At 44.2% G+C, this 27,889-nt stretch overlaps 1 protein-coding gene across 2 annotated transcripts; it reads right to left on the reverse strand.

Moving 5' to 3' along the window:
* Window positions 1-731: 731 nt before the first annotated feature.
* LRRC32 (leucine rich repeat containing 32) lies at window positions 732-20,399 on the reverse strand. 2 transcript variants are annotated; one of them, XM_030557756.1, is made up of 3 exons: window positions 20,288-20,399; window positions 9,859-9,946; window positions 732-4,683 (listed from the first exon to the last, which is right to left on the reverse strand). In XM_030557756.1, exons 2-3 carry the CDS (start codon window positions 9,940-9,942, stop codon window positions 2,743-2,745), a joined length of 2,025 nt encoding a protein of 674 aa, XP_030413616.1. In that variant the 5' UTR covers window positions 9,943-9,946; window positions 20,288-20,399; the 3' UTR covers window positions 732-2,742. The 2 variants fall into 2 exon arrangements, with proteins under 2 accessions (XP_030413616.1, XP_030413623.1); XM_030557763.1 differs by lacking the exon at window positions 20,288-20,399 and adding an exon at window positions 20,026-20,223.
* Between the last annotated feature and the right edge of the window lie 7,490 nt (window positions 20,400-27,889).

Genomic DNA, 27,889 nt, shown 5'->3' on the forward strand with positions numbered 1-27,889 from the left:
TAGTGACCTCAGCCATAGTGTAAATCTGATGTGAGATCAGAATCAGGCCTTCAGAATCGAACAGTTTCAAAAGCGTCAGTGTTGGCCTAAAAAGGAGCAGAGCAGATTTAAGTCAATAGTAAAACTTCTGTTGATTTTCATGGGAGCTGGGTTAGGCCAATGCTGCAGGCCTTTGTAAATCCTACCTTTGATTTACATTAGGGATATTTGGATTTTCTGCTCTTCTTCAGAGGAAGATGCCCGACTCAAGCTACAATGTAGGGTACATGTGAAGATGGACTTCTAGGATTCAGGCACTAGTATTAAACATGTTACATGACTAGGAAATTCTGCCTTGTTGATTAGGGAGTTTTTGCCCTGGATTCAGAAGAACATAAACACAGTCATATTGGGTCAGACCAAAGGTCCATCTAGCCCAGTATCCTGTCTTCTGACAGTGGCCAATGCCAGGTGCGACAGAGGGAATGAACAGAACAGGTAATCATCAAGTGATCCACCCCGTCACCCATTCCCAGCTTCTGGCAAACAGAGGCTAGGGACACCCTCCCTGCCCATCCTGGCTAATAGCCATGAACGGACCTATCCTCCATGAATGTATTTAGTTCTTTTTTTAACCCTGTTATAGTCTTGGTCTTTACAACATAGTCTGGCAAGACGTTCCACAGGCTGACTGTGTGTTGTGTGAAAAAAATACTTCCTTTTGTTTGTTTTAAACTTGCTGCCTATTAATTTCATTTGGTGACCCCTAGTTCTTATATCTTGTGTTGTGAGAAGGAGTAAATAACACTTCCTTATTTACTTTCTCCGCACTTTGCTTTGGTGCTTTGTGTAAGATAACAGCATTACTTGTTTTTTTCAACCTTTTAAGTATTTTTGTTTGTTTGTTTTGTTAAAGTAAGCCATTGCCTTTTGTTTGGATTTTTCCAATTTAGCAGTGGACCTGATTTAAACGATTTTGCAGATTTTGCAGGTACACATTTATTTTGGGTTTTTTTTTTAAAATTGAGTGCCACTAGTGTGCCAAATTAAATGTTTTGGTAGTTGCATGTTTTGGCCTGTCATTCCCTTAAAGGATGTTTTATTAGTAGACATAGCCTACTAGAATTGGAGGCATGAGAATGTTCCAGTTATGCCTACTGGCATTAACCAGTTTTTTGAAACATTACTTTTAGAGTTTGATTGGTTTGTTTCACCATCCTAGATGACTGTGGTTTGTATGGCATGTGTAGTTTTTGCAGGACTTTCATTAATTTAAAGCAGTTCATAAAGAACTGTCCAGTAAAATGTGATTCCCATTCAGAGAAGACTTGCTTTACTAGGACCCTCGCTGTGGCTTTTGCAGTATTGGCCTGTAGAGGAAATGCCTTTACCCACTTTGAAAAAGGATTTACAACCACCAAGAGGTATTGGTTGCCTTTCTGAGTCCTTGGCAAAGGACCTATGAAGTTAATTGGCAAAGCCATCCATGGACTTTTATACACCTGAGATTTAAAAAAAAAAAATTCCATCTAGGACAATTAGTGGAGGATAATTATTTTATTTTATACTTTTTTTAATATACTTCATGCATTGAGATCTAACCGTATGCAGTGTGTGTTAAATTGCTGTTTCTAAACAAACAAACATTTAGGTCTAATATTTACTGGTTGAAATTCATTCTCTAAGGGAGATTTTTTTTAAATAATGTGTTTGCCAAAGAAATGAATTTCTTCACATTAAAACCAGATAAATATATATTGCACACTGTGGAGACATTCCTCCTCTCTGAGCTGAACTGTGTTACTCAGTGCAAATGTCTATCGCATATTGTCATATAGGCATAATACACCGAGCTTCATGTGCGTAATCATGTCTCCCAGTAGTAGCTAGTCCCGTTGAATGTAACAGCCTGCTACTAACTAACTGAGATCTCCTTTAACACAAGCGTTGGACACCTGTGGTTTTGGTACTGAAGATCCTTGGTTTGATCCTCACAAACAACCATATTTCTTAGGCAGCTGTCATGAACTCCATAGATCTATGTGAATTTACTGTTTTTGAGATCACAAGTCTAATCCTGTTCACATTGGAATGAGTGGGAGATTTGCAATTGACCTCAAAGGGAGAAGGGTCAGACTTTGTTTTTCACTGGTCCTGGGTCATGTGCGTTCACTTCTCTTGAGTTTAGCTTTAAGAGTTGAACTGCCTCAAAGCGGTTATGACAAAGCAAAACCCAAAATCAAAGAGATGTGTTTCACTGAAGCATGTGGGTTTGGGAAGTTTTGCAAAGGTGCATGAGGAGTCATCCTGCCTGTCAGCAGTGATGAGATCCCCAAGTGTTGGTACACAAATGACCATTAAATCATGATATGCAGCCTTGGCATGGGGAGTGAGGGGATTCTCCCTATCCAGAGGCACCAAAAAGCTGGCTTAGCATTTCAGTGAAAAGTCTGTAGTGCCCAAAAGAGTTTTGGCTGGTTTAAGTTCCACAAACCCTAAACTAGCAGTTTTACGTGATTCTCAGCTTCCGATGAGCAAGGTTTCACAGTTCTGCATGAGCATGGAACAAGTGCAAAATATGACAAATTCTCGTCTCGGTTACTTTGTGGCTGCAACCCCAACCAATGATGCTGGTACAACTGAGAGCAGATTAAAAGATGGCCTAAAATCCACAGTTAAATCAAAACCAAGAATTTGACCCTTCATTTCTACATGTTTTCGGTGTAGCACCTGATTTTATTTCTCATTAAGTTAGTGTGTGTGCTATGCTTTAAATTGCTGGCTAAACTTTTGTCTGCGGAAGCAACAAAATGAACCCAGTCCAATGATGATCACTGATAAAATTAATGCAACAGTTAGTATAATAAGCAAGTTAATTTTCTTTAGATCCTCTTTTTCACAGACTTCTGGTCTTATGTTGCTAATATAAATTTCTTCTTGGTACCCAAAGCTCTTGGAGTACTGGCATGTTATCTGCTCTACACCAGGGATCGCTACATTTTTATTCTGAATCATAGATGAGAGCCAGACATTTCCACAGCAGCTGAGTGGGTTCCCAGCAAGATATAAGTATTTAAGAGAGTTTTCTAATGCTAAAATGTTACTGCTCTGTAGATTACTAAAACTGTTTTTCCGTAGATCCAGAATTTCCAACGAAGTATCACTACCCCACTTGGGTAACCAGCTCAGCTGATTTTCAGACAGGTTTAAATGTTTAAGGTGATGAAAACGAGGCAGATCAATATTTAAAACTGTCATGCCATTGCCATGTAAATTCAAATACTCAAGAGATGTCTCAAGTCCTGATAATGCTTTAGCCTCTATTTTCAGTCCTTGGTTCATGGAGAGCTCCAGGAGAATTAGTGAGGTCTTGTAAAAAGCATACATTGGTAAGTTCTTCAACATATTGTCAGCCAGGTATAAGTACCTAAGAGCAGGGAAGTCAACAAATGATACACAACCATTCTCCTCGCCAGTAAGCCTTTGTTTAGCTAATCCTGAATACATGCTGCAAAAGCTAATATTATTACTCTGGAGATTAAGCAATTTGATGCTGGGAAGGCTTGCAAAGATATCAAATTGCAGGGCCTGGAGATGATTGTTTTGAATGTAGAGCTCCTGTAAATTAGTCAATGTGCTGGCATCTAGTAAGAGATTTTGCAAAGCATTGAAGCTTAAATCAAGGATGGCTAGTGAGATCAATGCACTGTCATAATTCACTGCAAATGTCTGGAGGCAGTTTTTACTGAGATTAAGAAACTGAAGTGAGGACATTGACTCAAAGAACTCATTTGGGATGGACTTGATCTCATTATAACTTAAGTCTAAATATAAAAGCTGGGATAGATACAGAGAACTTGTGTTTGTATTTTGCTTCTGATCCAGAAGACGAAAAGGAGCTTCCAGCCAGTCCCTTTCTATATAGTTCACCTCGTCGTGAGCAGAGTCAGCAGTAAACTGCATTAAATTCTTAGATAAATTCAGATACGCCAGCTTGTTCACTTGGGGGAAAACTGGGAGGCGCAGTAGCTTGTTCTCACTAAGATCCAGCCACCTCAGGTTATACTCTTCCTTTGACTCCGTGGCATGAAAAGTCTCAATGCTGTTCCTACTGAGGTCAAGTATCTGGAGTTGTCTGAGGCTGAAATCTGAGATGCAAGTGATCGAGTTCATGGAGAGATTGAGCTTGGTGAGATGCACCAGAGTTTCAAAGGCACCTTCTTCTATTTCCATGATGATATTACTGTGGAGGTCAACCTCAACAAGAGCTGGAGACCCCTGAAACATCCTGTGCGATATCACAGTAATGCTGTTTTCTGCCAAGGAAAGATACTGAAGTGATGGTGCTTTGTGTATAAAATATTCAGCCATTCCATTGTAAAGTCTGTTGTGGGACAAGTCCAATGTTCTGATCTCTGGTAAAAGTCCAACTCCTGGTGTCCTGTGCTGAGCCAACTCATCTAACTGGTTATTGGCTAAAATGACCTCCACCAGGCTTGTCATGTATGTGAAGACTCCGGGCTCAATGAAGCTTATTTGGTTGGATCTTAAATCCAAATGCTGGAGTGAGGTGTAAAATGTCAGTGGCTTCTCAGAGATATTTTTAATCTGGTTTCCTGACAAATCTATTTTATTTATGTTTGGATGGAGCTCTGGAGGGATTTGATGAAGCTCTTTGCCATGACAAAATGCCTTCATCTTTACCTGCAGAAAAGAAAGAGAACAGGGAGTCCTGGTTACCACTGATGGGATGCTCAATGGCTTTTCATCGAGTATAAAGACAACATAATATTCAGAATCTGATTATATTCCTTTTCTTGGAGATTGGTCGTACTATGCTGTTCTCTATTCAGGTGACCAGAAGCCTGAATTTCTTCACAATGTAGGGTGGGTTTCATTTCATTTCAATGGAGATACTCCTGCCTTATACTGCAATAAGAGTTCCCATGTAGGGCGTTATACTGGTATAAGTACAGCAGTATCATTGTATCGGTATAATTATGTCAATAAATTCCCCCACATAAATTAGCCCTAAGAGAGAAGAGAATTGGGTCCTTTGATTTTCGAGATCTGGCATCATAAAAATTCAAGCTTGAGACGCTCCATTAGATCATCTAGCCCATCATAAAGAATCTATTATTCTATGATCCTCTTACCAGCACAGGATTAGTCCACTTTGTACCTTTCATCCAGTCTAGTTTTAAAAGTCCTGAGTGATGGGGTCCAATCACTTCCCTTGAGACTATTCCATTGTCTATTAGACCTTGCACTCAAATACTTTTTCCTGATATTTATTCAACCTAAACTGCCCTGGCATAACTTCATCCCTACTCCATTGTACCTCATAATAAACTAGATTCTGCCACTTTGCCTTAAATTAATAAGTATTATTAATAATTAAAGTATAAAATAAGTATTAATATCTATTACAAATAATTAAATTAATAATACTCCATAATTAGCTCCATTGACTTCAGTAGGATTACTCAAAGTAAGGTACTACTCATTGAGAGGAAGTATATTGGAATCCAGCCCTAAGTAAACAATCCCTCTTCTTGTTTTTTACATCCTTCAAATATTTGCAGACTGTGATCACATCTCCCCATGACCAGTGTTTAGCTAAGCAATCCATCTTTCAATCAGTGTCTCCGTTCCCAAAACATTCCTACAGCTCACCTGGAACTCCCTCCAGCTTCTCCAGACCTCTGTCCATCTATGTTTATACTTTCTCCAAGGCAACAGTTTCTTTCTTTTGGCCCGGCGAGCAGCGCTGTGCACACTGTTCCAGGTGTAACAGAAGGAATGCAGCAAGGAAATGGCACGGGGTGAGGGATTCACACATGCTGCAGCTCTCACTGGTACAGCTCAGGGTGAAACTGTGATGCATAAAGGGTGTGGCCTTTTAAGGGATGCTTTAACGCAGCTGGTAAATTAATACCCATACATCAAAGTCAATTTCTTCTCTTGGATGTGTGGGTCTGATTGCAGCTGATAGAAAGCTTCAAATATGCATCCAAATTATGAGCCATAGTTTGCAAGGAATTGTGGGAGCATTGGGCTAAAAGGCCTGGTGTAAGGCACACATATTGCGCTGTTAAAATTAACATCCAGCAGCAAGATTAGAGCAGAGTCCAAAATGCTTAGTAAGCATCTACGCTATCCGAATAGGTATCTATCTATTCATGTAGGCCACGGGATCCTCTGGGTCAAACTGCTTGCTGAATCCCTCTAATTATTCTCATACAGAGAACTAGGAGCTAACTGTCATGAAGCAAGGCTGTGCGTTAGCTCTTCAGAAGTTAAAACAAAAGAGTCTCCTCCAAACATCTGTTTCCCACAAGCCGGGGGGGGGGGGGAGGGGAGGAATAAGCCTCAGGGATGTTTACGAGAATCTGGGTAACATCCAGTGTTTTGTGAATCACTTGCGCATGTGAGTAATGGAGAGTGCACATTGCCGGATGTGCGGCTTGTCATAAATATGCCAGACAAATGAAACCTCTCAGCTAGAGCTGGACTCCAGCTACACTCAGTCTGCTGTGCAGTGCTCCCCTCGTGGCAAAGCTCTCTGAGAGCTCCCAAGTGACCCACATCTTGAAATTTGAACCCCCAAATCCACCCAAAGCAGCTAAGTCCCCACTAAGGGGAAAGGGAGTTGCATCCTGGCTTCTCTGAGCCATTAGTGCCTTCCCACCAAGACTTCAGAGTGGCTCACTTGAGCTGAAAGGTGACCAGAGGCCCAACGAATCTAGAGGGGTGGGAGAGCAGGGAGGAGGCCTATTCAGTCAGCTAAGGAAGGGGTTGGGAGTGGGAAGAAGAACACTCAGGAGCCAGAAAGAAGCAGCATTTGCATCAGCACAAGAAATGACAAACTCCTTCCGTCACATAGGGCCTGATCCTGTCAGGAGCTGTGCACCCTCCGCTCCCAATGCAGCACTCACCACCTCAACGCAGGCCTGATCCAATTCACTTTGACATCAAGGGGAGCCTTTCCATTAACTGCAGTGGGAACTGGGTCAGGCCCAGACTGCGCCGTACCTTTCAGGATTGTGCTGTTAGTCCAGTGTGTAAACCCTGCAGCCCCTAAACCAGGTTGATGATCAAATCCACATCTGCCATGGTTCTGCTGCTCTTTATAGTAACTCCGTTTTCCTCTGCAGATTTCACTTTTCCCTCTCGATCACTCCTTCATCTGCGCCCCTTCTCTGTACCTGCTGTCCTTTCACCCTTGCCTCTGTCTCTGTTCTCTCTGTCCCTTCCCTCAGCGCTTGAGGGATCCTGCCCCTGCTGCGCCCATATTTCTCTTCACTGCGACACAGAAAAGGTGCAATCAAAGGGGGAAAATCTGTGGGTAGGAGTGAGTACAGAGCATCAATTCTCCTCATACCCTTGCTTTTCCTACCCCCGCAGGCTTTTGTTAAACTCGCGAGCCAACTGCATGAGCCTTAGCAAAGCTGTCCTCTTCTGGGCTCACATTCCCTTCTCCTCAGCTCTGGCAGCTGTTCGTATTACAGTACAGTGGCCTGCAGTGCTAAGAGTGGGAAAGCCTCTCGCTGCTTTCAGCATCTGCTTCCCATAGAAAAGGAGGTTATTAGATAAAAGTTGGCCCAACAGCTCTGAAGTGTGGAGATGTTTAGATTCAGAATCAAACTCTGCCACTCAACTCTAGCTGGTAATTTTTGGGGATGGAGACAGCAGCCGCCCTCTCTTTACCAAAACTAAAGCCAAGGTGGTTTGGCTCTAGGTCCCATCATATCCTAAACACCACCGTTTGGGTGTTTGAATGCAAGACTTTGGGCTAGATCCTCAGCTTGTGTATATCGGTGCTGAGTTGCAGCAGCTGAGAATCTGGCCCTTTGGTTCTTCTCTGCAATGGCCAAAGAGGGGATTTGGGGGAGTTGATTTTGAAAAACCTCGTTAACTGGGCTGTGATGTTGCCAAACTAAAACCAGTTGTGATTCAGAGCTGGGTTCAGTTTTATGAACCATCAGTCTTCAGGATGGACTGGATAAAAGATTCCAGCTCTGGCCTTCCTCTAGTCTAAAGCTGTCATCACAGGAAGAGTGATGCGTGAAACAATGCCATTGCAGTGAAATATCCCATTGTGAAATAACAGGGAATGCCAATTGCTCTCGCTATCGAAATTAATCTGGGCTGAACTGTGTTAGAATTTGCACTCTGTCTTATCTCACTGGGCCAGATTCTCAGCCAATGCAGACCAGTATAACTCCATTGAGATTAATGGTGCGGTGTCAATTGACACTAGGTGAGAATCTGGCTCTGTGACAACAGAGTGTTTTGTCAGCATTGAACCTATCCCAGTTGCACTAAACAGCTCAAAACTTTTTCAGACTCTTCCTTTGCCTGTGCAGCTGAATGCAGTTTACAGCGGGGTTGCGGAAATCAGCCAATATTTACTTCTCAAGGAATCAGCTTGAGCTACAACCCATCAAAACAAGGGCAGGGGGTAAGCCCTTATTAGATTTACGGTGTGTGTCACCCTGAGTTTGCATGTCTGGGATGCCTGGGACCGAAAGTGTCATGTTTACAGTGGTTTCATCATTTCTTCCTCTCCAGCCAATAAGTGAGAGATCCAGCTACCTTCCCAAGTTCTTTTTGTATGCTAGACCGTAATTTCCCTGAATTCAGGAAGTGCATTAGTACAGCAGGAAAGGAATGAGTCCCATAAGGGAGATCTGCACAGCCAGCAAATTATTCTTTTCCCTATTTTGGAAATGCTCGGGGATTTATGCCGAACAGCTTCAACATTTAAAGAAGTAGATGAGTATTTTTAAACTCTCCTTTACTGTCAGCTGTATTTGGATAAAGGGAAGGAGGGAGAGGAGAACCAGTTCATCTGTGAATAACATTTACATACTGGTATAAGGTGTTCTAAAAAAAAATCTGTGGGACAAATCGTACTTTGGAGACAGGTGTTGTCTCTAAGTGGGCCTGATTCTGACCTCACACCCAGCATAAATCAGGAACGACTCCACTGAAGTCTGTGTTAAACCAGTGTAAGTGAGGGGAGAATGAGGATCACTGTCACTATAGAGGGAGCAGTGGAGTTCGTTCATGTCACAGAAGAAGTTCCTTTTTTAAGAAAGGATCGCCTTGTGCGTAAGACACTGAACTGGGACTCAGGAGATATGGGATCACTTCCTGGCTCTGCCACAGTCATCCTGTCTGACTCTGGGCAAGTCCATTCATATTTCTGTGCCTCCGTTCCCTAGCGATAAAATGTGGATAATAATCCTTCCTTTCTCCCATCTTATGCTTGTCTTGCCCACGCAGGGTCTGTCTGCACAGCAGTTGAGAGGTGTCATTCCAGTTTTGCCAGAGATACGTGTGCTGGCTCTGTGCAAGTGTAACCCACACTGGGGGTAGTGTTCTGTCCCTGACTGGTGGCTCCAAGACCACTTAGAGAATAATGAGATTGCTACAGCTACAGGTGGCTTTTAGCTCATGCTGTAACAGCTCATGCATTTAGCTCCCAGGTTCGATCCTGCCCACTAACAACCAGGGTCTGTCGGCTTTACATGAGCTAGTGTGCTAAAAAAGAGCAGTGGCGCTGTGGAGGCATGGGCAGCAGCACAGGATTGCCCATGGGTGGCTAACCAAGGCCCCTCAGCCCCATTCCGATTTTTAGCCCACTAGCTTGAGCAGAAATAGCACATGTACTTGTACCCAAGCTGGGAATCACATCTCCCAGCTGCTGTGCAGACAGACCCTTAGACTGTAAGTGTCAGTTACTATATGTTTGTGAAGCACCTGTATCATCAGGGTCCCAGTCTCATTTAGAGCCTCCGAGTGCTACTAGAATGCTATTACTAATAATTAAGGAGAGACGAGGAGATGGCTCCTCCTTGGGGAATCTCTTACCATTTCACAGGGCGATTCTTCCAAAGGCCGATGGCTTGAGATCCCTCCGTTCGCTGCCAGGAAGAGTAAAAGATACAGTTTCATGGCTCTGCAGGGAAAAGCAAAGATGGGTTTAAGCTAAACCTGGTGTTAAGTCCATGCAGCCACTGGACAGCAGGGTCTACACCAGTGATTGGCACGGGGACTTGCATGCATAATAAATAGCAAAGCTCTCTGGCCCATTCCAGCAGCGAAGGGAGCGTTATGAAGTAGGAGAGATGGCAGGAAAGCTCTAAGACTGAACATTTCTATGGCTTGCCCGTTGTGCTGCATTTCTTAGAGCAGGGGTGGCCAACCTGTGGCTCCAGAGCCACATGCGGCTCTTCAGAAGTTAATATGCGGCTCCTTGTATAGGCACCGACTCCGGGGCTGGAGCTACAGACGCCAACGTTCCAATGTGCCGGGGGCTGCTCGCTGCTCAACCCCTGGCTCTGCCAAAGGCCCTTCCCCCACTCCACCCCTTCCCGCCTCCTCCCCCGAGCCTGCCGTGCCCTTGCTCCTCTCCCCCCCAGAGCCTCCTGCATGCCACAAAACAGCTGATTGGGAGGTGCGGGGAGAGGGGGAGGCACTGATCAGTGGGGCTGCCGGTGGGTGGGAGGCGCTGAGAGCGAGGAGGATGGAGCAGATGGGGGGCTGCTGAGATATTACTGTGGTTCTTTGGCAATGTACATTGGTACATTCTGGCTCCTTCTCAGGTTCAGGTTGGTCACCCCTGTCTTAGACTGTTGGCCAGATTTTCAAACACCGTGGCACCAGATACCTCCCAGTTACGCACCTTAAGCGAGTGCCCAGGCTGTCAAAAGTGCTTAGCATTCAGTAGCTCTATTGTTCTCAAGGCAGCTAGTGGATGATCATTGCCTTTGTAAATCTGGCCCTATCACTCCTTTGTCTTCAGCTGCACACACTGGTGGTGCTCAACAAATGACATGATTATAATCGTCTCCACTTTTATAGCACCTCTCCTCCCAGGACCCCGAAGAGCTTTACAAACATTTTAATGAAGTCACACAAGACCCTGGCAAAGTACCATACAATCATAGGGCCAGAGGGGACCATCAGATCATGTAGTCTGACTTGTATGTCACAGGTCACCAACACCACCCTGTGCCCACACAATAACCTGACAACTGAAATGATACCACTGGAGACTAGATTATTACATGCCACAGGCAGAGAATAGGAGGGATCATTTTGCACCAGTGGCTGAGGCCCCCACAAAGGGAGGGAAATGAGTCTGTGAAATATACCCAGATAATCCTGGCAAGTGACCCACACCCACATGCCACTCAACCCAGGGAAAACTTCCTTCCTGACCCCATATATGGCACTCAGTTTGACCCTGCACATGTGAGCAAGAATCAGGCAGCCAGCACCTGTGAGAGAGAATGCTCTGATCTCAAAGAACATGTCCTTATTACAGCCTCTGTCATAAACATGACAACTCTTTCAGCAAATTCCTCCTTTCTTGAGTTTCTCAAGGCTGAACAGGTGGAATCATTCATAGGTGGTGGAACTCCCTTATCTGAATCAGTATTTAAAGCAGGAGTCGGCAACCTCTGGCACACGACTCACCAGGGTAAGCACAGGGTAAGCCACGGCTAGCACATCCCTCAGCCCACGCCGCTTCCTGCCGCCCTCATTGGCCTGGGACGGCTAACCACGGCCAGTAGGAGCCACCATCGGCTGAACCTGAGGACGCGGCAGATAAACAAACTGATCCGGCCCGCCAGGGTGCTTACCCTGGCGAGCCACGTGCCAGAGGTTGCCGACCCTGGTTTAAAGGATATATTGGCTAACAGGCAAACTGTCTTTGGTGCATCAGTGCAAAGTGGCTCTGGTTGCCAGATGCAGAGTGGTGCAAACAGGTGCACTAGGACAGGGTTTCTCAAACTTTTCTTTTTGAGTTGCCACCCCCATGCTATAAAAACTCCAGGGCTAACAGAGGTGGGTTCAGGGATTTTAGCTTCAGCCCTATGGGGGGGGGGGCGCTAGGACTCGAGGCTTTAGACCGGTAGGGGTGCTGGAGGTTCAGGGTGCTGGGCTTCATCTCCAGGGGGGTACTAGGGCCTCAGGGCTTTAGTCCCGCAGGGAGTGCTGGGGCTCAGGGCACCAGATTTCAGCCCCGTTGCTCTGCTCCTGGTTTCAGCCCCCCAGGGGCACCAGGACTTGGGGCATCAGGCTTCAGCCGTGTGGTCCAATGGTCCCACGAGGGGCGGCGGACCCTTGCTTGAGAAGCACTGCACTAAGATGTGGGACCTGTGAGCTCCCTGGGGAAATTTTAGCTAACTCTGCCAGAAATCATCTTTTGGGCTCCAGCCCCCCAGCCAGTACCAATCACTTCCCTTTTGAGCATGCCAGTCACAGTTTGCTTGTTCTCTTTGCCACAGCATTGCCTCATAGTTTGGCTTGATTTTTATACCAGTCCCTAGGCTTCCTGTGAGTGTAATTTTGCACGTCCCTCACAACATGAGCAAACAACAAGGATGGCTCCAGGAAATGGATCCTGGGAAGGTCAGGCCACCTCTGGCTTGCTCTGTTTTTAGAGCACGTTTTCCTCATTCCAGCTGAGTCTGATGGGGGTGGGATGGAAATCTGGGAGCTGTGATACCGGTGGGTTTTATTTTAGGCTTGAACACCGCACTGTGATCAAAGGCTCTTAATGTCCTCGGTGCCTCAGTCTCCCCATCTCTAAAATAGGGACAGTATAATAGTAAATGTACCTATCTACTAGAACTGGAAGGGGCCTTGAAAGGTCATCAAGTCCAGCCCCCTGCCTTCACTAGGCAGGACCAAGCACTGATTTTTGCCCCCCATGCCTAAGTGGCCTCCTCAAGGATTGAACTCACAACCCTCAGTTTAGCAGGCCAATGCTCAAACCACTGAGCTATCCAGTGGGTGTTATGCAGCCTTTTAACTACTGTTGGCAAAGGGCTACCAAACCCGCCAATGGCGGGTGCTGTACACTAGCTGCTGGCAGAGTGCTCTCCATGAATTCTCCCCACTCAGTTCAAAGGAGCCCAAATTTGTTGACCCTCAGAACATGCTGCAGGACTCGTCTATGGGGTTGTTTTGGAGTAAGAGTTGAGGGGGAGAGGAGACTGTTTGGGGGCTCACAGGGTATTAGCTAGTTGGACCTGAAAGGGGAAGAAAGTCTGACGTGCATATTTATGATTTGTGATCTTTAAATAATGGCAAGGCACTCAGAGCTTTGCTTGGGCAGCTTTCATAGCTAAAAAAATAAAATAAATTCTCTCTGCTGGATACTGCTCAACACAGGGCACTTCTCTATGTATCCTGGGGTCCGGCTCCAAACAGTGCAACCCTGAGTATTTCCTGTCTGCAATGGACTCCATCCATTAAACTAGCGGAAGAATTTTACTCGGATGCTTTCAGTAATAATATTTTACACTTAAAAAGGACTTTTCAAATTCAAGATCTCAAAGTGCTTCACAAACTGTAATGAATCACTGCCCTGAACCCAACTGGGAGACTGGGCTCTTCTTCCCCTGGGAAAAAGAAGAATAGAGTGGCTAAGTGACTTGCTGAGGGACCTTGGGTAAATCAGTGACAGAGGAAGGAATCTATCTATCCTACAAAAACAATGAGTAGTCCGGTGGCACCTTAAAGACTAACAGATTTATTTGGCCATAAGCTTTTGTGTGTAAAAAATGATGCCAAAAAAAAAAAGATGCATCTGAAGAAGTGGGTTTTTTACCCATGAAAGCTCATACTCAAATAAATCTGTTAGTCTTTAAAGTGCCACCAGACTCCTTGTTGTTTTTGTGGATACAGACTAACATGGCTACCCCGATACTATCCATCCTATGTATTTCTAAGGTGCCTACCACACTGGTATCCAAGTGCAGTAGAATCCATTGCTAGTCTCCTGCTCTTACCACTAGACTACATAGATGCTATCAATTTTAGGGTAGCTAATTGTGGACAGGGTGCTATCAGATCCTCTCTTTCATGAACAACAAATTGACCTGAAGATTCTTTTCCTTTGGGTCACTTTCAGTTCAAGTGCCAGGAGCTTTCTCCTGCTTTGCATAGTTTGCATCAGTCCAGTTCCTTTGTTTTCTCACTCCACTGCCTAGTAAATAAGTATGGGAGGCACAGGCAACACAGGCTCTGTGGGGAGTCTGCTAGAGTGGGCTGAAGACTCACGTGGTGCTGCAGCCACCAACAAAACCTGACCACCTACATCTGAGCTGGTGGCTCTGACAAAGTAACTTGGGAGCAGCTGAAACAGTAACTTGCTATAAAGAGAGCAGTTGTTACCACAATGCAATGCAGGCAGTTTCATTTATGGTCCCAGCGTGCTCTCATTATAGTGAAATCCCCACTGTTTTCAGAGGGAACAGGGTGGGGCCTCAAAGCATCTTTAATGTTATAACTTTCCACCTAGACTTCATATCATCCCAGCTCCCTGCTCCACAGTTGGACAATGAATGAATTTTGGAGACTAAGATTCACCCTCTCCCACCCCATGCCAAACCTCAGGAACTGGGCCAGCATGTCTAATCAGATGAGACAGACAAAGTGCAGGAGAAAAGACGTATCATTATTTCCATTTCACAGATAGGAAAACTGAGGCATATAGCGTCAATGGTTCACCCAAAGACATACAGGAACTGGGAATTAAACTCAGCTCTCCTGAGTCCCAGTCTGTTGCCTTAACAACAAGCTCAGTGATCCTCTTTTTTGGTATTAAACAGTAAACATTAATACAAGTTAAATGTCATTTGCATTTAGCAATGACATCAACAAACTCCCAATTCCCCCAAGATTAAATTTCTGTAATATAGACTTTTTTTTTTCACATCCAAACTAAAAAAAAGAGAAGCAAAGCTGCCATGTGTGTTCCTTTAACTTATGTAAGACACACCCTAACTACACAGAAGGCCATGTACCCCCATGGATTATAGCATTTGCTGTTTTTAAGAACAGAGGGTATGTCTACATCTACAATTTTTCAGCGCTGGTTGTTACAGCTGTATTAGTACAGCTGTATAGGGCCAGCGCTGCAGAGTGGCCACATTTACAGCAACCAGCGCTGCAAGTGGTGTTAGATGTGGCCACACTGCAGCGCTGTTGGGCGGCTTCAAGGGGGGTTCGGGGAACGCGAGAGCAAACCGGGGAAGGAGACCAGCTTCGCCGCGGTTTGCTCTCGCGTTCCCCGAACCCCCCTGCAAACCGCAGGGAAGGAGACCTGCTTGCACGGGGGTTCGGGGAACGCGAGAGCAAACCGCAGGGAAGGAGACCTGCTTGTTCGGGGAACGCGAGAGCAAACCGGGGAAGGAGACCTGCTTGATTACCAGAGGCTTCCTCAGGTATGCTGGGATACCTGCTTATTCCACGGAGGTCAAGAAAAGCGCTGGTAAGTGTCTACACTTGATTACCAGCGCTGGATCACCAGCGCTGGATCCTCTACACCCGAGACAAAACGGGAGTACGGCCAGCGCTGCAAACAGGGAGTTGCAGCGCTGGTGATGCCCTGCAGATATGTACACCTCCTAAGTTGCAGCGCTGTAACCCCCTCACCAGCGCTGCAACTTTGTGATGTAGACAAGCCCAGAGTGAATATATTGCAGTTATCTTGTTTCATGTGTCAGTTATTTGCATTCCCACCCCCTGCTATAAAAAAAAGAAATCTTATCCATCTCTCCAGCGTTTAGTCAGCCATAACACAGATTAGATCACTTTTGTTTTCACTCTCACCCATTCAGAGCATGAAGTGGTTTCATTGGTAACTTTGCAGCCTGAGATGAAACTGAGACATTTTAAGGGAAATATCCTTATTTGAGACAGTGTCTGCTTTAAATTATGTCCCTTGTCTCCCTTCTGACTCCTCTTCTGGTTGTTTGCTGGGTCCTAGCAACCACTGTGTTAACAAGTAGCTACTCTGGGACTCATCCTGGAATGCTTCTAGGGGAAAGCACATATTGAGAAATACAGGGGTTTTGACTGAGCAAGGCTCTTGGGTTTGGGCCCCCTGTTTGCTCAGGTCAATATTTGACTTCTCTTTGTAGATGTCATTGCTTGACCCTGTGTATGGATCAGTCAGTGTGTTTACTTTAGGGTTTTGTGTCAGTGAGTTACATTCCTAAAGAGCTGTAAAGGAGCCACAGAGCATATGATAGGCCACCTCAAAGTCCCCGAATCACTATCTTACAAAATAAATTGAGATGTCAGGGTTATAAATGAGAAGATACAGTACTGATGCAAGTGAAGCCTTTGATCCTGGAACCCTTACTCACTGGAGTCATCCTTCCTCACACGAATCGGCTTATTGATTTGTCCAGAGGGCCCTGATATCACTCTGAAGTAAATGGGAGTTCATTGTTGGCTAGAACACACCCTGGATGTATCGGTGTAGATTTAAATGGGGCTACTCGTGTGAGTAAGGGTGAGTAAAAATTGCTGGGGTGGGCCCTGCTGCATCTAGACAAGCGGTTTGATTTCTGTGGCCACTTATTGTTCCGTCTGCCTGAACTTCAAGTAAATATTTTCATTTCAAAAGAAGATTTTACATCTAACATTAAGATATGATGGTGATTTCTGATTTACCACAAGTTAACATATATGGATTATTTCATGCTGCCCCCTATGGTTGGACCAATACTTGTCTGCCAGGTGCCTTTTCCTGCTTAAAACCCCACTTTTGCAAATTCCTTCCTATGCTGATTTCACCGTTGTGGTCTCCAAACCCTCACGTCTGAATGTTGCTCTATATTTTCCTTGTGGTGAAAAATAAGCTCTCTGGAGTAGGGTTTTTGGTGTTTTGTAAGGCGCCCTGAGAAGGAAAGGCATAAGCACCCAAGAGAGGAGAGGGATTATTTAGTGCGGCACGCAGGGGTATGATTAGGAATAATGAACAGAAAAAGAGAAAATCACGTCTAACTGGAAAACTTCCTATCAGTGAGACGTATTCCCCTAACAACTTCCCAGAGAAGCGATGTGAGCCTCACTCCATGTGACTTTTAGCACTAGACTGCAAAAGAGGCTAGAAAACAGGCTATCAGGAATGATTAAGGCTGCTTGGGAAAATATTTTTTTCCTGTGAAAAAGTTTACAATAAATGAATATTTTTCATTTTCACAAAATCAGAGAAGATTAGGGTTGGAAGAGACCTCAAGAGATCAAGCAGGACCAACTTCATCAAAATCATCCCTTTATGATTTATCCCATCATCAAATTAAAATTGTACAGGTATTTATTGAAAAACCCCAAACACAGATTTTATTTAGTTTTTTTGCAAATAAAAAAACAAAAAATTGGGGGGGGGGTTGAGAAAAACCTGAAATTATTTTACAGAAACAGATTTTTTTTGTGTGAAAGCTTTTCTTTTGTCAAAAAGGCATTTTTGACCCTTCCAAAAAAAAAAAGTTTTAAAGTTTTTAACCAGCTCTTGGAATGATCCTGGAAAGTGGACTAATGGAGCTTTCCCAACTCTAACTGCAGTGAACTGTCTGGTGTGTGAATTTCACCATTGGTGCATAAGATAAGACAATGTTTGAGCAAGTGAAAATTCACATTGCCCGCACACTGGATGTAGCGGGGTTCGACTGTCACGCTCGTAGTACATTTGGATTCATAATCAGAGGTGAGTCAACCATTGTGGGAAAGACTATAAAATCTGCTCAGCTATTTGCCTATTCCTAGACCAGATCTCAAACCAACCTGTTTTAAAGTTTCTGAAACATTTGGGTAACCGCACTCTGCCATTATTTTTGTGAATATTTGCTCTTCTGGAATTTGGTTGCAATGACACTTAGCAATTTACATCTTTAAAGTGCTGTAGAGACATTAGTAAGTTATAGCTTGAGGTTCCCAGTAATGTAAGGTAAATATTATCCTCATTTTACAGATTGGGAAACTGAGGCAGCAAGATCAAGGTCTTACTCCCATAAGGGGCTGAGAGCCCTCAAATCCCAATGAAGTCAATGGAAGTTGGGAGCACCTGTGACCTTGTGAAATTGGGTTCTATGTGATTATCCCAAGGCCACAGCACAAATCACTGCAGCTATCAGTAAACTCAACTGGGTTTTGTCAGTGACGTCAGCTGGAGCAGAATCAGGCATGCGGTGTCAATGCTGGGGTTAAAACTCAGCAGTTCATCGCTCAGAGTTGTGTATTCAGATACTCCTTTCTTTCAAAGGCCATTCTCATGGTCTTCTCCCAGCTTGACCTGGAGTAGGAAGTCGCAGAAATCCCAGAAGTTGGTTCTCATGAGACTTCCAGTGATCTGATGCACATCTCCAAGGGTTTTGGAGAAACATTAATACTTCCGGGTGGTTATGTGAATCAAACCTCCAGCCCTTTGGAGTTTGTCCATCACTAGTTTAATTGCTCTCTAATGCAGCACCCTCTGCAGTCCTTTCTGTGCAGGGTCTGTCTGTAGATGGTTGGGTTCTGCTCAGAGCTGGACAGAGTGGTATCAGACCCTCTCTTTCATAAACAACAAATAGACCTGAAGATGCTATTCCTTTGATTCACTTCCAGTTCAAGTATCAGGAACATTACCTTACAGAAGTGAAAAAACTGTCTGTCTGTCTGCTAAGAAATGATTCTCCAAGGGGAGGATCAAGGGGAGAAGTGGGGAGAGAACCACAGACCTGTCAGCCCTGTTCTCCTCCCCAGCACTGGACTAATGTCCCATGGGAAGCTCTACACTCATTTATCCTCTTCTCTCCTGCCCTTTCCCCCCAATCCTCTTCACTTTCAGCTGTTCTGTCCTAAGTAACCTCCACCACCACCAAAAAAAGCTTGTTACACTCCTTCTCTTTCCCTATGTCTGTCTTATCTATTTAGATTGTGAGGTCTTCAGAGCAGGGCCTTCTACTGCTCTGAGTACGTACAGTGCCTAGCGCAGTGGTTGGCCCTGTGGCTCTATCGTAATAAATATAACTATGAATATAATCAATAGAGATGAATGATACAGAGAGTTTTGACCTTTGCCCAAAGGTGGTGGTATTATTATTATTATTATTATTATTATTATTATTATTATTATTATTATTATTATTATTATTATTCCAAGTGAATTCAATCTTTAAAGAAAAATTCAGGCAGAAGTATGTGTTCCATAATCCTAGAGGAGATCAAATGAGACCAGGAAGTTAATTTCAGCTACCTCTGACTGGGACAGTGTCCAGTAACCCACTTGTGAATAATGTGTCATTCTTCAGGTAAAAAGCCAAAATATTAGATCTACTCACGAAGCCATAACCCTTTGCTTAAAAAACTAATCAAACTGGTAAGTAAATAAAAGAGAAATTTCATAATATTAAGATAACTGAAACCCCTTTTTCAATTTAAAAAAAAAGCGTTTCCTGTTTTGATTAACCTGGACCTTTGTTTAGGAGACGTATTTTTATGAATGAGGCTGCAGTATTTGGCTCTCACGGTATTTTCTTTGAGAGAGAAGTTGGGTGAGGTAATTTCTTTTTATTGGACCAGCTTTACCTCACACACCTTCTTTCTCGCATGTCCTTGGATCAACATGGCTACAGCAACACTTCGAAGAGTATTTTCTTAGGTTTTTATACATAGGCATTTTCATTGCCTCTGCAGCATCGCGTGAACACTGGCACGGGATTAAGAGGAATGCAGATTTTGAAAAAGAAATATTTGGCACTGATGTAATCATATTTTCATGGCATTGTTTAAATGTTAATCAAGAATCATAACCTCCTGGGGAGACTGTCAGCATAAACCTTTTGTTTGTCTACAGTGGCTTCTGAGCTACCAATTTCCGTCTACACAGACGGTTACCGCTTTAAAAGTTGCTTTTTAATAGCAGTGATTAAATGTAAATGAAATACTGCTAGCCCCATCTTACAGAGGGGTTAAATGATTTGCCCAAGGCTGGGTAGTGAGTCAGCACAAGAGCTGGGATACTCATGATGCCTGCCTCGTTTCCCTGCACTCAAGATCAGTTCTGTGAGCCAGGAGACTTTCTATAGGATTAGTTTATGTACCTATATTGCAGAAGCCCCGCAACTGTACAAAGCACTATGCAAACATGCTGTCCTTGCCCCAAAGATTTTAGTAAGTCTCACTACTATTTTCATTAGTAGTGAAAACACGGAGGAAACATCTCAAGAGTTTTGTTGTAAAACTTACCAGTGCCTCCTTAACTTAAATGATCCAAGCCACTGTAATAGGCTCACCAATGAATTAGCCATACAGCTGTATGGGACGTGCCCATAGGTTATTCAGCCCATTCATAAACACAAATCTGGTTCATTTACCTTCATCCTCGGTAGTATATTTTTTTTAAAGGCTGCAGCGCCACGTTACTGAATCCCAACTTTCTCCTGCAGTCGGAGAAACGTTTGGCTCAGCTTTCCAGCAGCATCAAAGTTTAACTCGTTGCTGTACATACCTGCCGTTTGGATGAAGGAGGAGGCTTCCCTTCTGCTTGCAGCGTTTGTCTCCCAGGCTCTCCCGACAGCCCTCCAGTGAAAGTTGAGGAAGGGCTTCCTTGGGGAAGTTGCAGCTCTGCTACATGCCAGCTGACTAAAAACTCTGAGAACTCAGACAGAAGTTTAAGTCACTGAGAAAAAAATACTCCCAATAGACTGGCCCTTGAATTCATTGCTCAGCAGTCATCAGCTCTAACATATTCCCAAGCTCCCATAAGCATGTGAATATAGACCTCAGTAAGTTATTAAATGTGAGTCCTCTGCTCTTTTTTTTTGTTTTCCATTTCACTTGCTTAACCTTGGCTTATTTCCTGGAGGTTCTTAGCTGATAATCACGCCCCTCTCATATTGACACATTGAAACATTCTGCGAATACCACCAGAAATCCCCTTTGCAGATTTCGAAGGTAAATTCATAGTATCTGTCTTACAGATGTGTGTCTGGTTCATGTTACATTCATTTTCAGGTACCTTGACCTAGATCATACTGTCCGTTAAAGTTGGGGTAAATCAGAAGTAATTCAATTGCCTGCAGTGGATTTACAAGTGAGAGCAAAATTTGGCCCTTTGGTCTAGGTCCTCAGCTGTTATAAATCATCACTGCTTCTTTGAAGTTGTGACCCCAAGACTCCACTATTGATATATAAGATAATGTATTTTAAGGTTTGAAGAGGGGAAGAATATAGATGGTTTCTAAGAGGAATATTAGGTCAGATTTTGATCTCACTCACATGGCTATAAATCCAGAGCAACTCCATTTACTTTAGTGGAGTTAGTTTTGAATGGGCATGATATCAGAATACAGGCCATATGCTCATACACAGAGCAGATTTCTGTCTAATGCAAAAGATATGCTCTGATTTGCATGTTGCTGGTTTCTGAATCCATGTATTGCTTTGCAGCCATACCACTCTGTACTGTGGTCTTATCGGCTCTCAGAAACTAAACATGGTTTGACAGAGGAATATGCAGTCTGAAAAGAACAGTGAGGGTAAAGATCACCTGCAGAGGACACAGTTTTCTTGGGGGCCGTTCCTAGACTGGAATGAATTCCCACAGGAACAGAGACGCATCACAAACTTCATCATCTTTTGTCTCCCAGTGCAAGGCACACTACATAGACCTGCCTTCTCTATCATAAAAAGATAGCAACATGTGTATGCATGTAGAAATATATAAAATTCCAAACCAAGAACTCCACAGCGCTCACTTCTCCCCATGCAGTGAGAATGAGGGAACAAACACATGGCTTAACGGTTAACACACTCTGGTGCTCAGATACTCCAGTGGGGGAGCAGTATTAGAACCCACAGAGAACTGAATAGAAGGGAGGTGATGTTTTTGATTCGGTAGCAGGCGTTCTTCCCTTTGAGTGAGAGATGAACAAGGGAGATAAATGGCTCCATGCTGCAGAGGGGCTGTCTTTCAGCTGAGATGTAAACTGAAGAGCTGACCATCATAAACATTGCCACTGTCATTGTAATAAGAAAAGGGGTGTTCACCCCAGTGCCCTAGCTAATCCATTACGTTTTGCTTCTCTAAATGCTCCTGCATTCCTGTGGTGGGTGAAGTGATCTTTGACCATTAGCGGTAAATATGCCCAATGGCCTGTGATGAGATGTTAGATGGGGTGGGATCTGAGTAACTACAGAGAATTCTTTCCTGGGTATCTGGCTGGTGAGTCTTCCCCACATGCTCAGGGTTTAGCTGATCACCATATTTGGGGTCAGGAAGGAATTTTCCTCCAGGGCAGATTGGCACAGGCCCTGGAGGGGGGTTCGCCTTCTTCTGCAGGGTGGGGCATGGGTCACTTGCTGGAGGATTCTCTGCACCTTGAAGTCTTTAACCACGATTTGAGGACTCCAGTAGCTCAGACATAGGTTAGGGGTTTGATACAGGAATGAGCGGGTGAGATTCTGTGGTCTGAGTTGTGAAGGTCAGACTAGATGATCAGAATGGTCCCTTCTGATTTTAAAGTCTATGATTCTATGACCCTTATGTCCTCTTTAACAACCACGCCGGCTGTTGAGAGTCATAATTATGTCACACCTGTACCGTGTTTTGGGATCCTGGGCTGGAAGACTCTGTGGAAGTGCAAGATGTAGATGCTAACTAATATGTTAAGAACTAGAAAAGTTCATGGAGAATAGGTTCATCAATGGCTATTAGCCAGAATGGGTAGGGATGGTCTCCCAACATCTGGTTGCCAGAAGCTGGGAATGGGTGACAGGGGATGGATCACTTGACATTACCTGTTCTGTTCATTTCCTCTGGGGCACCTGGTATTAGCCACTGTCGGAAGACAGGATACTGGTCTAGATGGACCTCTGGTCTGACCCAGTATGGTCGTTTTTATGTTCTTATGTAATAAAGAATCACTTGTTTTGAAATGCTAATTTAAGGCCTGATCCCACATCAGATATTAAATGGGAGATTTGCCACTGACTTTATTAGGAGCAGGAACAGACTTACTAATAATGGAACTGTTCCCAATGGTAAACACTATCTCTGATAGCATGTGGAAGGGAGGCTATTCCATAATGGTGGGGCTATGTGTGTGTCCACACAATGCAGACTATACCAGGATAGCTACATCACCATAGCTATGCTGCCATAACCCCGGGCTGTAGTTTCAGCCTTTTGCACCACCTTCCTGAATGACAGTAAATATGTCAACGGAAGAACTCACCGGTCAACACAGCTGCATGTACACTGGGAGTTAGGTCACCATAGGTTCGTCAGACAGGGGTGTGGATTTTTCAGACCCCTGATTTCCGTAGCTAAGGCAGCCTAACGTTTAAGTGAAGACCAAAAGAGGCAACCATTTAAAGACACTCAGAATTATCAGCGTTAACGTCGTTATCTCAGGGACGGAGTAAGTTCATTTTTTTCTAAAGTTACAGTTAAAAAAGGAACCAGCCACACACAGATGAACTGGCAGCTTTTAATCAGACGTAAAAGATTAGTAACCAGTCATGTGATCACATTGATTTTAAAATAGATTATGTCACGTCAACAGGATGCCCATCTGTGATTATAAATGATATTTCCCCAGACTAAACAAAGCTCCGATTTCTGTTTTGGTTTCTTTCCTATGGCTCTTTTTATAGTTTGTCCCTTTTGCTGTTAAGAACTGGAACACTGAAGGGCTCCATTCTGCCCTCAGTTACACAGATTCACTTCCTACTGAAATTCAGTGGGGGGTTGCAGCTTTGAAACTTAGGGTAGAATTGAGCCTTAGGGTCCTGACTTGCCTTCAGCTTAGTGTAGTCCCTTATACCAGTTCAAAGTGCAGAGGCGTGTAAATTTCACCCTCATCTTTCTGTAACTGTGTCCATCACATTGTACATTGGCACCTGAAACACTATGATTCTGATCTGATAGCATTTTACATCCACCTTACGTAACAAATATTGTTCAGATCTCATTGTAAAAGTGGGTCTTAGTGAGGAATTTGTATGTGGGGAGGGTGGGACCTTTGTGGAACAGAGCAGGAAGAGTTCCGGGAGTGGTGTGGCATGGAAGGAAAAACAAAGAGGCTCATGGGAGAAGCACACAAACAGGGCGCTGAGCTTGTAACATTATTGGTGCAGAGGAAAATGGAGCAACATAATGAAAGACAAGATCAGGGTAAATTTGGGGAGGGCCTTAAAGGTAAGGACATCAAGAAGCTGGACTTTGATTCTGTGGAGAAGGGGAAGCCAATGCACCAACTGCCATGGTATATAGGGACAAGTGAAAGGTGCACCCACGGTTTTGACAGTAGAATTTGGCCCAAAATGTATAAAACATGAATTTCTTGTGCACCTCAAACTCCCACTGACCTGTGTAAGGGACAAAGGATCAGGACAAAAAGATGCCAGGTTAAAATCACAAGAAGTCAGGGAAGCATTTCTGTATTCTTTGGGATTTTGAGAATCAGGGCTCAGCCCTGCCATGCTACACTCCCCCTCTCTGCTGTGATTCTTAGGTGCATCTGTATGTGCAACCTGTGGCTAGAATTTTGCCTATTCTTTTTGCACATCTCTGCATTTGATCTTCCCAGAGATAATTTAGGAACAATTAAATCAATCCTGTCTTGAGGTAGGGGCATGTATTAGGCTAGATGTTTCCTTGACATGGAACCCAAGATCGTTTGAAAGGTTCATGAAACAGTGAATCCTTCTGACAAAGCTGTTCTGACTTTCGGATTTGTCATAAAACTCCACACCAGGCAAGACTGATGTGGTTTTTGTTGCAAATATTTCTCACATCATTACCTTCAACTGAAATCACAAACGATTCTGAGTCAGGTGCTTGAAAACAAGTTGGAGAGCACTTTGCTCCAGAGTCTGCTTTCTAGGAGTGAGGTTCATATTTCTCCATTTAGAACAGCCACTGGATTCAAAATATCATTGGAGAGGGGTGTTGGTCTTTATCTGTCTCAGCATTTACCCCTTGCTCATCACTATGGTATCCACGCACCTTACACAAATTGCATCAAGTCATCAAAAAGCATAAACAGCCTTGATAATGACATTGCCTCTGCTTGGCTAAGTGTTTTGGTGCCCCTTCCCCATCTGCCCTCCTTTCTCCTACCATCATCAGTTCATTTAAGTTACTGTAGTGGGCAGAGGATGTTATTGTGGGGAAACTATGGTGACAGGATGAGTCTTACATTTCATTCCTGTTTGATCCAATGAAAGATATTACCTCTGTAATATCCTGGGACCAACACAACTACAACAACACTGTCTATTTCATCCTAAAGGCAGCATAATTAATGTCAATCCAATCTCTTGTGGAAAGGGGATTCACAGTTGTGGGCCAGCTTCTGAGAATGCTCTGGCTCCTATTCCTGCAGGTCTCATCACGTTGATTTGAGTTTCATTTATAGTTGGTTGGATTTTTTTCCTGAAAGTTTTTGATTTGGAAATGCCACAGCGGTGCCATTTGGGAGTTGTAATTAGGGTGTGTCAGGCCCCCATTCTCCTCTAGGAGCAGGTTTCTTAGCTGGACTGTTTCACATGCTGTATCTTGGCCATAGATTCCCATGATGCAGTGTGCTGGCTCAGCAAGAGGGGACACTCTGGTGTATCATGGGAGATGTAGTCTGGCTGAAACTTATTTGGTTTTAGAACAAAAATTAAAAACTTCTCATTTTGGGGGGCATTAGGTTATTCAGCAAAAAGTCACAATTTTCCACAGAAAGCAGACATTTTTGGCAAAAAAAAATTAATTGAAAACCCAATTTTTGGTTGAAAAACTATGGACCATTTTTGAGTTAGCCTAGTTTTGTTGCTCCTAATAGCTGCTATTGTTCTGGGGCCCTGTCATGATGAAGTGGGGCTATATCAGTACAATTTGCAAATTCTGATTGCTTCTGTGAAATTGCATTATGAAAATCCACTGGGTCATGAGTGCTTATATGTAAGGGAATCCAAGTTTGCTGACAAGCCCTGTAGCACATATGCATTAGATAGATACAATAAAAAGTGCTTAAATTTTAATGACCTCATTCAGGTGCAAACGTCTGTGATAACGGGTGACATGCATTTACTGGAAATCCAGTTAGCTGGCCCTCTGAAATGAGGGGGAAAGGCAGGAGCCCTGGAAGTTACCAGGAGGAAAACAAAAGAGAGTAGGTCACCAGGAGAGGCTTAAAATAAAGAACACACAGGAACTGGGGCCAGATAGGAAGAGGAAATGTGGGGCAGGAAAGACCAGGTCAGAAACACAGAATCTGGGAAGAGGCTCCAGCAGGGACCTACCCTGGAACACCCTACATGAAGAGGGGACACCTTGACTTCCAGATGGTTCTCCAGGGGCTCACAAGGGAAGGGTGAGATAGAAAGTGAGGGATATTGAGCTTTCAGATGTATATTGTTTAGCATGATCTGAACTCTCCTGTGCTTCACATGATTAAGTATACAACAGCATAAAGGCAGGTTAGACTGTGCAAACCATGTGTGTGTGGAGTGCTTCACAACTACTGTGAGCCTCTGAGGGAGTTAAACTCTAACTCAGAAGGGCTGCACCTGTAGAGTTCTGGGAGAGGGGTGTGTTTAGCACTGGGCTCTCTGAAGGGTCAGTGGTGCGCCCAGAGGGGCTAGGAGGCTGAACAGTGCTGGAAGGGGGGTGCTAGACAGGTCTGCGTCCTGAGAGAGTACCAAAGGATCCCGAGATAGGGACAGTGGCTGGACTCTGCTCAGGATCCCCCTCACAGCAGGGGTGGCTATGAACGGGCTCTTGCTAGGATCAGTGACACTTGTCCTCTGAAAGCTCTGAAGATCTAGCTCAGGACTTTGAATTTCATCCAGTATTTAGGACTTGGGCTGCCACTTATTGAACCATATGGCGCTTCTTCAAATCCCTCATTTTCATTCCCAGATTTAGTTCCTTGAAGTCATCAAGCCAGAGATTAAGAAGGGACAGATTGCTGTGGCTAAATCTGTATCTAAAAGGAAGGGAAACAGCTCCTTGGCCAGCGATAAGTGCCACACACGCAGACTCAGCCAGCCCAGCCCAGCAACACTGTTACACAGTTATTGCCCTTGAGATTGTGACAGAACAAGAACTCTGTCTTGAGAAAAATTGTGTGGTTCCAGCATTTGTTTTCCTTCTGATGCTGAACAAAACCCAAACCTTACACATTTTTTCATGAAAAACAAGACAGAAAGCCAGCCCCTGGCCTGGCCAATAGTCCAGCGATCAGGAAACTCACCTGGAATGTGGGAGACTGATGTTCAAGTCCCTGCTCTGGATCTCCCATATCCGTGGGGAGAGCTCCAACAACAGGCTATTCTGGGAGGGACAGGGTCTGGCTCTGTATTTCAAAGCTGTGGTTTCAACAAAAAGATACTTAGTCAAAAAGTTCTTGACCAGCTTTACTTGTGACATCAATCAAGGACCGGGGCCCCATTCCGCTAGGCCATGTATGGCCACACACCAAAAGGAGGGTCTTGAAGAGCCAACCCACATCTGCATGCTCTGCAGCTCATCAGAGCTCTGCCTGAGCACAGGGGTCTTTGTTAGCAGATCAAAGTCACTCCCTCTTCTGCAGCTCACTCCTACAAACACACCACAGCCACAAATCCCATGGATGGGGAGTCAGTGCAGGTGAGTCATTGAGCTCATCTCCAATGCCTGTGGAGCTCACAGCCAGTAGAGCTTGTAGATCAGTTTTGATTGGGTATGTGGGTCAGGTGGTAATCTTCTGTTCCCTGATTGGATGAGTGTAACTCTTAGACTCCATTGTCTGGGGTGAATAATCTTGCTTACCAGTTAAAAGTATTCCCAAATATTCCCTTTCCTTTTTCTGTTCCCGTGAACATTTCCTCCAGTAAACTCATTGTCTGGAATATTTTTAGAAGGTAAACACAAGAAGGCATGAGCACAGCCAGTGGGACTGTCATTAGGAATTCTAATGGAGGTTCATGGAGCCTTTTTTTTTTTTTTTGCAGTATTCTAGTGCAAAAGCATTTGGGAAAATGCATGGTTAGGGAAAACAATGAATCCAGTTGCCTTTGTTTATGAATTAAAGAGTCTGCATACTCAGCAAATTCAAGTGCTGGCTTTTCTATA

This window comes from Gopherus evgoodei, chromosome 1 (assembly GCF_007399415.2).
Source record: "Gopherus evgoodei ecotype Sinaloan lineage chromosome 1, rGopEvg1_v1.p, whole genome shotgun sequence".
NCBI classification, from domain to species: domain Eukaryota; kingdom Metazoa; phylum Chordata; order Testudines; family Testudinidae; genus Gopherus; species Gopherus evgoodei.

What these genes read in the sequence shown, in the direction of transcription:
- LRRC32 (XM_030557756.1), bottom strand. Translation starts at nt 9,942, where the DNA reads ATGAAACTGTATCTTTTACTCTTCCTGGCAGCGAACGGAGGGATCTCA. An exon ending in AAGAATCGCCCTGTGAAATG is followed by an intron (nt 4,684 to 9,858) that starts GTAAGAGATTCC and finishes TCTTTTCTGCAG; the next exon opens with GTAAAGATGAAGGCATTTTG.